The sequence below is a fragment of the Salmo salar genome, chromosome 08 (genome assembly GCF_965601325.2).
Source record: "Salmo salar chromosome 08, fSalSal1, whole genome shotgun sequence".
Lineage (NCBI taxonomy): Eukaryota > Metazoa > Chordata > Actinopteri > Salmoniformes > Salmonidae > Salmo > Salmo salar.
In genome coordinates this window covers 12,969,523-12,983,917 of record NC_138298.1, presented here as the reverse complement: position 1 = coordinate 12,983,917, position 14,395 = coordinate 12,969,523, and the positions used below count along the sequence as shown (strand labels likewise).

Genomic DNA, 14,395 nt, shown 5'->3' with positions numbered 1-14,395 from the left:
ATTTTAATATAAACTATAAAGGATTATTTGAAATTATTTATCCTGTTAGGGCTAGGGGGCAGTATTTACACGGCCGGATAAAAAACGTACCCGATTTAATCTGGTTATTACTACTGCCCAGAAACTAGAATATGCATATAATGATTGGCTTTGGATAGAAAACACCCTAAAGTTTCTAAAACTGTTTGAATGGTGTCTGTGAGAATAACAGAACTCATATGGCAGGCAAAAACCTGAGAAGATTCTGAACAGGAAGTGGCCTGTCTGACAAGTTGTTGTTCATCTTGGCTCTTTTTATTGAAGACTGAGGATCTTTGCTGTAACGTGACACTTCCTACGGCTCCCATAGGCTCTCAGAGCCCGGGAAAAAGCTGAATGATATCGAGGCAGCCCCAGGCTGAAACACATTATCGCGTTTGGATAGTGGCTGGTCAGAGTACTCTGAGACTCGAGATGTTTTTATTTTCTCTCTCTTTGTACGTATACACGCTTTCCCGGTCGGAATATTATCGCTTTTTTTACGAGAAAAATGGCATAAAAATTGATTTTAAACAGCGGTTGACATGCTTCGAAGTGCGGTATTGGAATATTTAGACATTTTTTGTCACGAAATGCGCCATGCTCGTCACCCTTATTTACCCTTTCGGATAGTGTCTTGAACGCACGAACAAAACGCCGCTATTTGGATATAACAATGGATTATTTGGGACCAAACCAACATTTGTTATTGAAGTAGAAGTCCTGGGAGTGCATTCTGACGAAGAACAGCAAAGGTAATAACATTTTTCTTATAGTAAATCTGACTTTGGTGAGTGCTAAACTTGCTGGGTGTCTAAATAGCTAGCCCTGTGATGCCGGGCTATCTACTTAGAATATTGCAAATTGTGCTTTCACCGAAAAGCTATTTTAAAATCGGACATATCGAGTGCATAGAGGAGTTCTGTATCTATAATTCTTAAAATAATTATGTTTTTTGTGAACGTTTATCGTGAGTAATTTAGTAAATTCACCGGAAGTTTGCGGGGGTATGCTAGTTCTGAACGTCACATGCTAATGTAAAAAGCTGTTTTTTGATATAAATATGAACTTGATTGAACAAAACATGCATGTATTGTATAACATAATGTCCTAAGATTGTCATCTGATGAAGATCATCAAAGGTTAGTGCTGCATTTAGCTGTGGTTTGGGTTTATGTGACATTATATGCTAGCTTGAAAAATGGGTGTCTGTTTATTTCTGGCTGGGTACTCTGCTGACATAATCTAATGTTTTGCTTTCGTTGTAAAGCCTTTTTGAAATCGGACAGTGTGGTTAGATTAACGAGAGTCGTGTCTTTAAAATGGTGTAAAATAGTCATATGTTTGAGAAATTGAAGTAATAGCATTTCTAAGGTATTTGAATAACGCGCCACAGGATTCCACTGGCTGTTACGTAGGTGGGACGAAATCGTCCCACTGGCCCTAGAGAAGTTAAGTGGATAATGAATATGTGTGTTATTGTAACTCATCTGAATCTGTGGAGCTACCGTTTTGTTGACTGTCTGTTTTCTGAAACGCCCTTGGCCTCTGTAACCTCTGTTTTTCCCTTTTGGTGTGCTGTCTGGTTATCAAATTTACGTCACAATCTAACTGTGTGATTTATAACAAAGGAAATAGAGCTTATAAAATAGGAACTGCAATCTCTGTGGTTTGAATGGGAATCTAGAGAGTGAGGCTTTGACTGCTTCTCTGTCGTGGAGAACTTCCACTTTTCACAAACTACCCACCATGGTTCTGGCCTCAGCATGGGTCAATACAATGTAGATCATAGTCTTTCGGTTTTATTTTAGACACCATTGTTTACCTGTTATTTATACAAAACAATGTCACTGACCGTTTGATGACATAGATGATTCCTTTCTTTTCCTAATTCTTAGTAAAAGTCACATAAGTGGTACTCATCATTGTATTGAATTGTTTTCTAACAAGAACCAGAAAGTAAATATCAAAATACTAGTGGTGACAGGGCTGTAAAATGAAGCTTTTATGCTTAATTTTTTAGCAAGATCCTGACCACCTCCATTATCACGTCTTGTGTGCAATGTTCCCTCAAATATGTTTTAGCACTGAGCAAATTTCTGGTCTGCTGAGTGCAAACTTGAATGTTGTGAAAGTTCTGTGCAACTTCCAGCATTTACTCTGAACACTGAGGCTCTACCCGCGTTAAATTATAGTTTTAAAAGTGGCCATGTAGGCTACTGTGGCTATTTGATCATAGTGTAGGCCTACCACAGTGGTCTACCATAAAAAAAACTGGAGAAAATACATCCCATAATATTTTAACATGGAAATAGCAGTTCTATCATTCAGCCTACAGTAGCAGCCAATGTGTGGTGTTCAATGTAGGTCTACATTCCATGGGACTTTTGAAGGAAAAAAACATGCAGGGCTTTTCATTAACCTTCAGACAAGGAGTTGACTGAAAATGTTGTTGTTTGATGCAAGAAACCACTTTACAAAATAAAATGCATTATTATTCCCATATTCCCAAATTATGCTACCCTCTGCCTATTGGCTACTTAGTTTATTCAAGCCTGTCTCAAAAAACAACACTGCATCTCTAAGACAAAAAAAAGCTCTTTACCTGACTCGCTTTTCAAAAATGTCTAGAGATGTATACGTTTTGTGCTCTTGTAGGAATCAATCACGCCCCTATTGCTGACTACAAATGATCTGTAACTGGGCTAATAACTCACTAACTAGCAAAGGATATGAACAAAATGTTTACATGTGGCTACATGCAGCTCTCGACTGATCTCCAAACAAGCGCATCTACTCACGGCCGCTCATGCTGTAAACACAGTCCAGTTCAAAGTAAATTGCACAGATCCATATATGGCAATGGTTTATTTGCATATAGGCCTACTGCAGCTCTGATTTGTTTGTCCCGCACCGGTCTGTGTAGAGTACGGGCGGAGTAGTGCGTATCAATGCAATAGAATCCCACTCCAATGTGTTCTGCTACAACAAAATCTCTTGCATAGTTTCAGTATGTTGCACTGAAAGTGGCTAATATTGTGTTGATTCGATCACAATTGCCACAGTAAAGGGAAACGTTGATAGTGTTAACAGGAAAAACTAGAACAGTGATCACTGTCAAGATTAATTTGTGTCAAAATGCAAGCTGAGATCTACCGCTCCGATTTTTTTTTTTAACATGATTTACAAAACGTAAGCCTATGCAACATTACCCAATTTAAAACCGTACTGTAGCAATGAGTTTTGTGCTGTAAGCTATAGTGTAGGCCTACCACATAACAATATGTTATGACCGAATATTGGCTTTGCTTGAATTGCCTTGCAATTGTTGTTCGGCCCATTTAAAAAAATTATAATTCAACATTTGAGGTAGGCTATATGATCACATCAGTAATAGATCCGTTGTTGTATTACTTGTGAAGCACAGCTGAGTGAGCATACGTTTAAATAATTAGCTTTTTTATAAAAAGATTTACTGGGCTTATGGTGCCTGCATCTGTCTCAGCGGAGGGAGAGAGCAGCAGACTGAAAATCTGCCTCTCAACATCCCTCAGCTCTCCCTTTCCTCCACTGACACTGACCATAAAGGGACACCGTCTTCCAGATGATGGCCAAACCTGAGTCGCACCGCATTATTTCTGCCCCATGCTCAAATTTGTTACTCCTATGAACAGAGAAAGGGAAATATTCCTCGATATTAAAAAATACCCAAGCCACAAATAATAACAACGCAAGCCTATATATGCACTTTCCTACTCATTCATTACTGTTGCAGTGCTTGTTGTAGCGCTGAGTGGAAATAGGAAGAACGTGTATTTTATGGCTTATAAAACTCACTCATAAAAACATAATCTCTTTGCTGTATTCATTGACAGTCTCTCTAGTGGTTTTTTAAATCTCGTTTTGAAGTCTCACAGTATCAACTTTACTGTAGCTTTCTTTTATGCCTGCTACGTTACTGCAGACACGGTCATCTGTGCCATCCGATTGGCCAGCGGTAGACCTATTGTGCACTTGATTTTCTCTTTGGGCCTGCTGGGAACGCAGAGTTTGTACCTTCAGACACATGAAATGGTTAAAAATGGCAACAGTTCTAGAGGGAACATTGTGTGTATAGGAATTCAAACACAGCTTCTCATAAACTTTACTTTTAGATTTTTGCCATCAATGAAGTGTCCAGCAACATTTAATCTTTTCTAAACCAGATTTTGTTTCTCTCACTCTGTTTCCCCCTTAGCCATATTTCCCCGGCACCAGGAGCCTGTCCCCCATGTCCAGTCTGTTCGGTTCCATCTGGACCCCCCAGAGTGAGCCATACCAAAGCCACTTCCAGCCAGAGCGCTCGGTCCCCATGAACCCGGTGTCCCCTGTCTGCCCCATCACCCCACCTCACGCCCCCTTCAACCGGGAGCCTGGGGGCATGTGCCGCCCCAAGCAGTACTCCAGCTTCAACCCCTTCGGCCCCCACATGAACCTGGACATTTGGAACTCCTCATCCAACCGCAGCTCAAACTCACAGCTGTCCAACGACTCGGGCTACTGCGGCGACGTTTAATAAAAACCTGGCATAACCAACAACGACAAACAAAAACGATGCTATAAAATAAAGGAACAAGAAATGAATGTGCTTTTATCGATAATGGGGAAGAAATGTGAATATTCCTTTACTTTTATGTTCCTTTTTTTCAAACGTTCAATGTTGTGAAAAGTTAAGCATTTGTTGTATATTTTTCTAGATGTTTTGATCATAGAAAATAAAAAAAATTTAAAAGTTTTGTACTTGATGTCTTGTTTGCGCTTTGTCCCCCACGCTACAACTATTTAGAATATGGCAGTAACCGAGGGACCATATAAGCTTGTTATCTTTGCCATCCATCAAAATCACATTCATACAGCAGTTTAAATCGCTTTACAAAAACAATTATAACCAGAAAATGTCACAGAATTCAAATGTACAGTCGTGGCCAAAAGTTTTGAGAATGACACAAATATTAATTTCCTCAAAGTTTGCTGCTTCAGTGTCTTTAGATATTTTTGTCGGATGTTACTATGGAATACTGAAGTATAATTACAAGCATTTCATAAGTGTCAAAGGCTTTAATTGACAATTACATGAAGTTGATGCAAAGAGTCAATATTTGCAGTGTTGACCCTTCTTTTTCAAGTCCTCTGCAATCTGCCCTGGCATGCTGTCAATTAACTTCTGGGCCACATACTGACTGATGGCAGCCCATTCTTGCATAATCAATGCTTGGAGTTTGTCAGAATTTGTGGGTTTTTGTTTGTCCACCTGCCTCTTGAGGATTGACCACAAGTTCTCAATGGGATTATGGTCTGGGGAGTTTCCTGGCCATGGACCCAAAATATCAATGTTTTGTTCCCCGAGCCACTTAGTTATCACTTTTTCCTAATGGCAAGGTGCTCCATCATGCTGGAAAAAGGCATTGTTTGTCACGAAACTGTTCCTTGATGGTTGGAAGAAGTTGCTCTCGGAGGATGTGTTGGTACCATTCTTTATTCATGACTGTGTTCTTAGGCAACATTGTGAGTGAGCCCACTCCCTTGGCTGAGAAGCAACCCCATCCTGAGACATGAATGGTCTCAGGATGCTTTATGTTGGCATGACACAGGACTGATGGTAGCGCTCACCTTGTCTTCTCCGGACAAGCTTTTTTCCAGATGCCCCAAACAATCGGAAAGGGGATTCATCAGAGAAAATGACTTTACCCCCGTCCTTAGCAGTCCAATCCCTGTACCTTTTGCAGAATATCAGTCTGTCCTTGATGTTTTTCCTGGAGAGAAGTGGCTTCTTTGCTGCCCTTCTTGACACCAGGCCATCCTCCAAAAGTTTTCACCTCACTGTGCGTGCAGATGCACTCACACCTGCCTGCTGCCATTCCTGAGCAAGCTCTGTACTGGTGGTGCCCCGATCCCGCAGCTGAATCAACTTTAGGAGACGGTCCTGGCGCTTGCTGGACTTCCTTGGGCGCCCTGAAGCCGCCTTCACAACAATTGAACCGCTCTCCTTGAAGTTCTTGATGATCCGATAAATGGTTGATTTAGGTGCAATCTTACTGGCAGCAATATCCTTGGCTGTGAAGCCCTTTTTGTGCAAAGCAATGATGACGGCACGTGTTTCCTTGCAGGTAAACATGGTTGACAGAGGAAGAACAATGATTCCAAGCACCACCCTCCTTTTGAAGCTTCCATTCTGTTATTCGAACTCAATCAGCATGACAGAGTGATCTCCAGCCTTGTCCTTGTCAACTCACACCTGTGTTAACGAGAGAATCACTGACATGTCAGCTGGTCCTTTTGTGGCAGGGCTGAAATGCAGTGGAAATGTTTTTAGGGGATTCAGTTCATTTGCATGGCAAAGAGGTACTTTTCAATTAATTGCAATTTATCTGATCACTCTTCGTAACATTCTGGAGTATATGCAAATTGCCATCATACAAACTGAGGCAGCAGACTTTAATATTTGTGTAATTCTAAAAACATTTGGCCACGACTGTACAACAGGTGATGACCTAATAATATACAGTGAAACTAAGTGAAATATAGACCAAACCAAGTAATCAATTGATTCAAATTACTGTGCACAATTGATATCAATCAATTAAAAGTATGTTTATAAAAGTCCCATTTTTAAGATTCTAGGATGAGGATATTCGTTGTTGATCTTCGACCACGAACTGAACTATACTGAACAAAAATAAACACAACATGTAACAATTTCAAGTTCATATAACGAAATCAGTCAATTTAAATACATTCAGAAGGCCCTAATCTATGGATTTCACGTGACGGCACGGGTGCAGCCATGGGTGGGTCTGGGAGGGCATAAGCCCACCCCTTGGGAGCCAAGTCCACCCACTTGGGAGGCAGGCCCAGACAATCTGAATGAGTTTTTCCACACAAAAGGGCTTTATTACAGACAGAAATACTCCTGTTTCATCAGCTGTCTGGGTGGTTGGTCTTAGACGATGTGGAGGTCTTTTATTGTCCCCACCACAAGGTGCACCTGTGTAATGATCATGCTTTTTAATCAGCTTCTTGATACGCCACACCTGTCAGGTGAATGGGTTATCTTGGCAAAGGACAAAATGCTCACTAACAGGGATGTAAACACATTTATGCAAAACATTTTAGAAAAAAGCTTTTTGTGCAGATGGAACATTTCTCGGATCTTTTATTTCAGCTCATGAAACATGGGACCAACACTTTACATGTTGGGTTTATATTTTTGTTCAGTATACATCTGAAATAATACTTGATAAAACCAGTCCCCATGTTTCACTCTGGCTTCACTTCCTCTTTTGACTCAATGTACTGTTCCATATGTATTATTGGACAGAGAAAAGGGAAATACTACATTATGCTCACTATTTGGCATAATTTGCCTGGCTACCCAAACTCCTTGCTACGGCCAAACGCTACGCCACGCCACGCCATTCCAATGGACAGTATATTGCTTGCAGGAACAGAGGCTCCAAGGGAATTTGGGACAGTCAAATTCTCACTGACCAGTAAGGGAGACTCAGAACACATTTTAGAAGACGGACCACTCTTATGTTTGTTTGAATCAAGGAACCTAGTGATTTATTTTGCTCTACATTTCTCAAGTTCTAATCATTTAAAAATAATTGTCATAGTTGTATTTCCAGTTTATTAGGAACATGTTTCGCTCCTACAGACGGCGAGTCCCGTGGCAGTGGCTTGCTACATAAAGCAGGCTGAAAGACATTGAGGCATTCAGTTACTGTTCGATTGGGGAAAAGGAGTGACCTAAGCGACTTAGTGCCAGGCACACCGGGTCCAACATCTCAGAAACGTCCGGCCTCCTGGACTTTTCACGTATGACAGTGTCAAGGGTTTACCAAGAATGATGCGAAAACTAAAAACATAGTCAGTGGCAGTCCTGTGGACGAAAACAGCTCGTTGATGAGCGGTCGAAGGAGAATGGAAAGAATCGTACAAGCTAACAGGCTGACCACAAACGGGTAAATAATGGCGCAGTACAACAGTGGTGTGTAGAACGGCATCTTGGAGTATAGAACTCGTCAGTCCTTGTCATGGATGTGCTATTGCAGCAGAAGACCACACCGGGTTCCACTCCTATCAGCTAAAAACAAGAAGAAGCGGCTCCAGTTGGCACGCGATCACCAATTGGGCAATTGAGGAGTGGAAAAAAATTGCCTGGTCTGATGAATCCCGCTTCCTGTTGCGTCATGTTGTTGGCAGAGTCAGGACTTGGAGTAAACAGCATGAGACCATGGCCACATTCTGCCTGGTGTCAACGGTACAGGCTGGTGGTGTAATGGTGTGGGGAATGTTTTTTCCTGGCACACGTTAGGTCCCTTGATAACAATGGAGCAACATGTACATGCCCTGAAGAATTCAGGCTGTTTTGGAGGCTAAGGGGTGTCTGACCCAGTACTAGATGGGTGTACCTAATAAACTGTTGTATAGCTCTTGTATAGTTCAATAGCTGTATGTTATATCTTAAAACCTAGTTATTATAATTTGAATAATTGGTCACACTTTTATGAATAACCATTTTAAATGCTTATTTTCATGTCTATGAATTTGAGTGGTTACATTTCTCCAGCCCCATCCATCAGTGGACACACACAGGGATGGGAAGAAAGATTTCTTGAGCAATCTTGAGGTGCTTGTGTTCCATGTCAGTGCTCTAGAAGTCTATAAAAATGGGCGTTTAGAGAAAATTGGACCTGTTGGCAGTGTAACACTTTGTCTAAACAATCAATTTTAGAGAAACATTTTCTTGATTTACAACAGTGTTCCCCAAATTTTGCCTGTGGGTGGTTTTATTTGCCCCCTCAAGTTTTTTGAGCACATAGAAGACTGGAAAAACACCAGTCAGCTCCAAGTGATTTTCATTTAAGATATCTGTTCCCAAGTATTCGCACTCATAATAGAGACACCTGTTGTGTACAAATGTAACCAAGGTTTAAAATGAATATTTTTTTGTCAAACATATGTTTGGGCTTCTTGCGGTCAATTTGCAGTCTACAAATTATTTGTAATTATGTTCCGGCCCCCTACCGTCCACTAAAGATAAAATAGGCCTGCGACTGAATGTAGTTGATCCATGGTTTCCCAACACAACATTAATTTTCACAGATACAGATTCACAAAGCATTGATAATGGGGGGCATTTTGGGCAGTAAAATACAAAGGTGTGAGAAACATTGTTCGTAGAGATGTGAGTGTTTTCGACATAGCTTTTATTGAAACTCAATGCTGTCCTATATTGAGGTGGAGGTTTCCACATTTATTCTGACTGGCCATTGGGGCAGTGGAGACCAGCCTCACCTATGCATGCCAGTCTCTCTTGGCTAAGAGTTGAGGAGAGACTGACTGCATCACTTCTTCTTTTTATAAGAAACAATTAGTTGAAAATCCCAAATTGTTTGCATAGTCAACATACACACAGCTCTGACACACACACTTATGCCACCAGAAGTCTTGTCACAGTCCCCAAATCCATAAGAAATTCAAGAAAGCGTACATTATTATATAGAGCCCTTATTGCATGGAACTTCTATCTCGTATTGCTCAAATAAACAGCAAACCTGGTTTCAAAAAACAGATAAAGCAACATCAAACGGCACAACGCCTCTCCCCTATTTGACCTAGATAGTTTGTGTGTATACATTGATATGTAGGCTATGTGTGCCTTTTAAAATGTTTTATGTAGTTCTGTCCTTGAGCTGTTCTTGTCTATTAATGTTCTGTATTATGTCATTCTGTATCATGTTTCAGGATTTTTTGTGTGGACCCCAGGAAGAGTAGCTGCTGCTTTTGCAACAGCTAATGAGGATCCTAATAAAATACCAAAAATACCCAGAGACTGCTTTTCTTAAAAATGTAGATATTCCTCAATTCTATAATTTCCCTGCCATCTTTTGTCTGGTACCTATTCTACAAGTGCTGCGAAAATTATCGGTGATCAATAGTATAGTTCACACCACTCCTTGTGTAACCTCTGAGGATGTTTCCAGGCTGGAGTATGGACATTAGTGTAAACCTATTCAATGATCAGACAATGCAAGAGATGCTGTGCTATGGCAAGGGTGTACTTTGGGGGCTTAGGACCCTGGACGTCAGCAGACACAATCTGCAATCCTTCAACAATCACCTTTTCACGAAACTGGACAAGTTGACCACCATCGACTTGAGTTCGAATGTTTTCCGTAGCATACTTGACAGCTGCGTCTGGCCTCCAAGTGTCAGCTTACTGAACCTCTCGTCCTCCCACTTAACAAAGGCAACCCTTTGCCTTCCGAAGAGTTTGCACGTTCTTGATTTAAGCGACAATGACCTGACGCTGTTAAACATTGAACTTCCTCTCCTTACTGAGTTGTACTTCTCTGGCAACAAGATCTTGAGTTTGAGGGATGGAAAGTTGTATCTTTGTCTGGAGGTTCTCTCCATTCGCAACAATTCCCTTTGCTCCTTTAGATGTGATGACTTGGAGGGATACAACAAACTAAGGGTTCTGGAGGCTGGTACCAACACATTCGTATGTTCGTGTGACTGTGGCTTTCATGCAAGATGACATGGGTCATCTACTCACCTTACTAGATGGATCTGGGGCCTATGTATGCGAGTCACCTGACGCGGTGAGAGGGATGCCCATCGTAGACGCTCGGCTATCAGTGTTTGAGTGCCATGCAACATTATTCCTGTCCCTTCTTTGCACTAGCATTCTCATGGTCTTTCCTGTGTCTGGATGTCTCTGTTACAACTGTGATGCCCTGTGGTACCTAAAAATTACCTGGGTTTGGCTGAGGAGGCCAGTTCTCAAGAGAGACGACCGTTGGCTACGATGTCTTTGTAACCAATAGTGAGAGAGATCTGGGTGGGAGGAGGAGCATCTGGTCCCAGAGCTTGAGCAAGTGCAACAGCCATTACAGATCTACCTCCACAAGAGGGACTTCCTGCCTGGTGGGTGGATCTTGGACAACATCATGGACACCATAGAGAAGAGCCACAGGACACTCTTTGTCCTCTCCCAGAACTTTGTAAGGAGCTATTGGTGTGGGTACGAGCTGGACTATTCCCACTTCCGACTGTTTGATGAAACAATGACAGGGCCGCGTTGAAACTGCTGGAGCCCATTGCCAAGGAAACCATCCCCAAAAGGTTCCGTAAGCTGTGAAAGGTCATGAACTCTAGGACCTACCTGGAATGGCCAGAAGATGACAACCAGTGAACTGAGTTTTGGCAAAGTCTAAAAGTGTCAATACAAAGACCTGAGCAGAAAGCATGAAAAATACATTTGGAGTGAAAATGTAGGTATGCTATTGCTGTGCTGCTGTTATTTGAAACAATGGAATTTCCTTAATGTGAAATGTTTTGTTTATTAAAAGGTGCATCTATGCAATTCAGGGTAGTGTTCTGTAGGCAAAAAAATGGGAGATAATGTTTTGAACCCTACCAGAGATACTGGATATAATGAGGAAATGCGGGTGTCTCCATCCAAACAATGGGATTTGTTGTCCACAGAGCGGAACGTCGGGCTGTCAAGCTCACGTTTATTCCTCTCTGGATTTGTGGATACATCTTGTTATTTGAATATTAGATGAGGGGTGTTGACATCAACCACCTCCCACTGAGCACAGACTTCAATTCAACGTCTATTCCACGTTTGTTCAACGTAATTTCATTGAAATTACTTGGGAACAAAGTTGATTCATTGGCCGTCTCGAATTTCAACAATGACAACTCCAATTTAAAGTATTTTTTCTCAAGTTGCCAGGATGTCACGTGCATCATACTTTTAAATCAGTACACCCGTGACAACCTAAGCATTACGGAACCTCTATTAGATCAAATAAGCCATCAAACTAGAAATTCATTTTTATCATGACTAAATTCGTCAATCTCTCGTTGCCCCCCATACAAAAACTTGTAATTTGCTAATGAATGATCCTCGCAACGTGGACAGATTTTGGGCCCTTTCGTTTTGCCTCTTCCTCTCTGACCTTACAACCTAGGCAGGCTCAATCCCAATCAATCACTCTTTACCCCTATCAACTCTTTATTGACCTCAATTCTGAATACGTTTATATCAAGTAAGAAATGTAGGTGCTAAACCTAGTTTCCATAATCCTGGTTGCACTGTCCTCAGCACCTGCATTTTAGAGCAAACTTGCTTACCTTGATCTCAGTTGCAGTGTGTTAAAATCTCTTATCTACCACTAGTGGTCATGCAAGACCTACCAAGGGTTAGTTTAAATCCCTGACATGTTGCTATGATTATCAGTTTTCTGCCATATTGTTTCACATTAGTCTACAGTGATCATAAGGAGGCAAAATGCAATTGGTATGCTTGGTCAGTATTTTGTCTTTTTTTGTGTATATATATATATATATTTATTTTAGGGGGTACATCAGCTTTAATATTGCAGATAGATTGTGGATTCTATCAATGTAATTAGCTGCATAATTTCCAATCTCCCACATATTTTGGGGGAAATATATATATTTTTATGTATTTTCCTTCTTTATTATTTTCCCTTAACCCTACCATCCCTCCCCTAATTGGAGTAGACTAATGGACAAATCAAATCACATTTATTTATATAGCCCTTCTTACATCAGCTGATATCTCAAAGTGCTGTACAGAAACCCAGCCTAAAACCCCAAACAGCAAGCAATGCAGGTGTAGAAGCACGGTGGCTAGGAAAAACTCCCTAGAACGGCCAAAACCTAGGAAGAAACCTAGAGAGGAACCAGGCTATGAGGGGTGGACAGTCCTCTTCTGGCTGTGCCGGGTGGAGATTATAACAGAACATGGCCAAGATGTTCAAATGTTCATAAATGACCAGCATGGTCAAATAATAATAATCATAGTAGTTGTTGACGGTGCAACAAGTCAGCATCAAGAGTAAATGTCAGTTGGCTTTTTCATAGCCGATCTTTGAGAGTATCTCTACCGCTCCTGCTGTCTCTAGAGAGTTGAAAACAGCAGGTCTTTGGCAGGTAGCACGTCCGGTGAACAGGTCAGGGTTCCATAGCCGCAGGCGGAACAGTTGAAACTGGAGCAGCAGCACGGCCAGGTGGACTGGGGACAGCAAGGAGTCATCATGCCAGGTAGTCCTGAGGCATGGTCCTAGGGCTCAGGTCCTCCGAGAGAGAGGAAGAAAGAAAGAGTGAATTAGAGAGAGCATATTTAAATTCACACAGGACACCGGATAAGATAAGAGAAATACTCCAGATGTAACAGACTGACCCTAGCCCCCCAACACATAAACTACTGCAGCATAAATACTGGAGGCTGAGACGGGAGGGGTCAGGAGACACTGTGGCCCCATCCGAAGATACCCCCGGACAGGGCCAAACAGGCAGGATATAACCCCACCCACTTTGCCAAAGCACAGCCCCCACACCACTAGAGGGATATCTCCAACCACCAACTTACCATCCTGAGACAAGGCCGAGTATAGCCCACAAAGATCTCCGCCATGGCACAACCCAAGGGGGGGGCGCCAACCCAGACAGGAAGAACACGTCAGTGACTCAACCCACTCAAGTGACGCATCCCTCCTAGGGACGGCATGGAAGAACACCAGTAAGCCAGTGACTCAGCCCCTGTAATAGGGTTAGAGTCAGAGAATCCCAGTGGAGAGAGGGGAACCGGCCAGGCAGAGACAGCAAGGGCGGTTCGTTGCTCCAGAGCCATGCCGTTCACCTTCACACTCCTGGGCAAGACTACACTTAATCATAGGACCTACTGAAGAGATGAGTCTTCAGTAAAGACTTAAAGGTTGAGACTGAGTCTGCGTCTCTCACATGGGTAGGCAGACCATTCCATAAAAATGGAGCTCTATAGGAGAAAGCCCTGCCTCCAGCTGTTTGCTTAGAAATTCTAGGGACAATTAGGAGGCCTGCGTCTTGTGACCGTAGCGTACGTGTAGGTATGTACGGCAGGACCAAATCGGAAAGATGGGTAGGAGCAAGCCCATGTAATGCTTTGTAGGTTAGCAGTAAAACCTTGAAATCAGCCCTTGCCTTAACAGGAAGCCAGTGTCGGGAGGCTAGCACTGGAGTAATGTGATCAAATGTTTTGGTTCTAGTCAGGATTCTAGCAGCCGTATTTAGCACTAACTGAAGTTTATTTAGTGCTTTATCCGGGTAGCCGGAAAGTAGAGCATTGCAGTAGTCCAACCTAGAAGTAACAAAAGCATGGATAAATTTTTTGGACAGAACAATACTTAGGCTTTTACTTCCTGCTGATACACACTATATACATTTTACGGACACATTTTAGAAATAGCAATATTTTGGAGAATTCGTTTAAAAAAAAAAGAAGGCCATTCTTGAACACTGGTTGAGCCATTGTTAC

The 14,395-nt window shown here is 41.9% G+C and overlaps 1 protein-coding gene and 1 pseudogene across 3 annotated transcripts in view; both read left to right on the top strand.

Annotated features, from left to right (window-relative positions):
• Positions 1–4,797, top strand: part of LOC106610024 (transmembrane protein 131-like) — a 125,000-nt gene extending 120,203 nt beyond the window's left edge. For all 3 annotated transcript variants that reach the window (XM_014209132.3, XM_014209134.3, XM_014209131.3), the window contains one exon: positions 4,256–4,797. In XM_014209132.3, the coding sequence (XP_014064607.1) occupies positions 4,256–4,573 (318 nt within the window). In that variant the 3' untranslated portion in view covers positions 4,574–4,797. The remainder of the gene's footprint in view (positions 1–4,255) is intronic.
• A 3,231-nt stretch (positions 4,798–8,028) lies between these two features.
• LOC106609992 (toll-like receptor 2) lies at positions 8,029–11,317 on the top strand (annotated as a pseudogene).
• Positions 11,318–14,395: the final 3,078 nt, after the last annotated feature.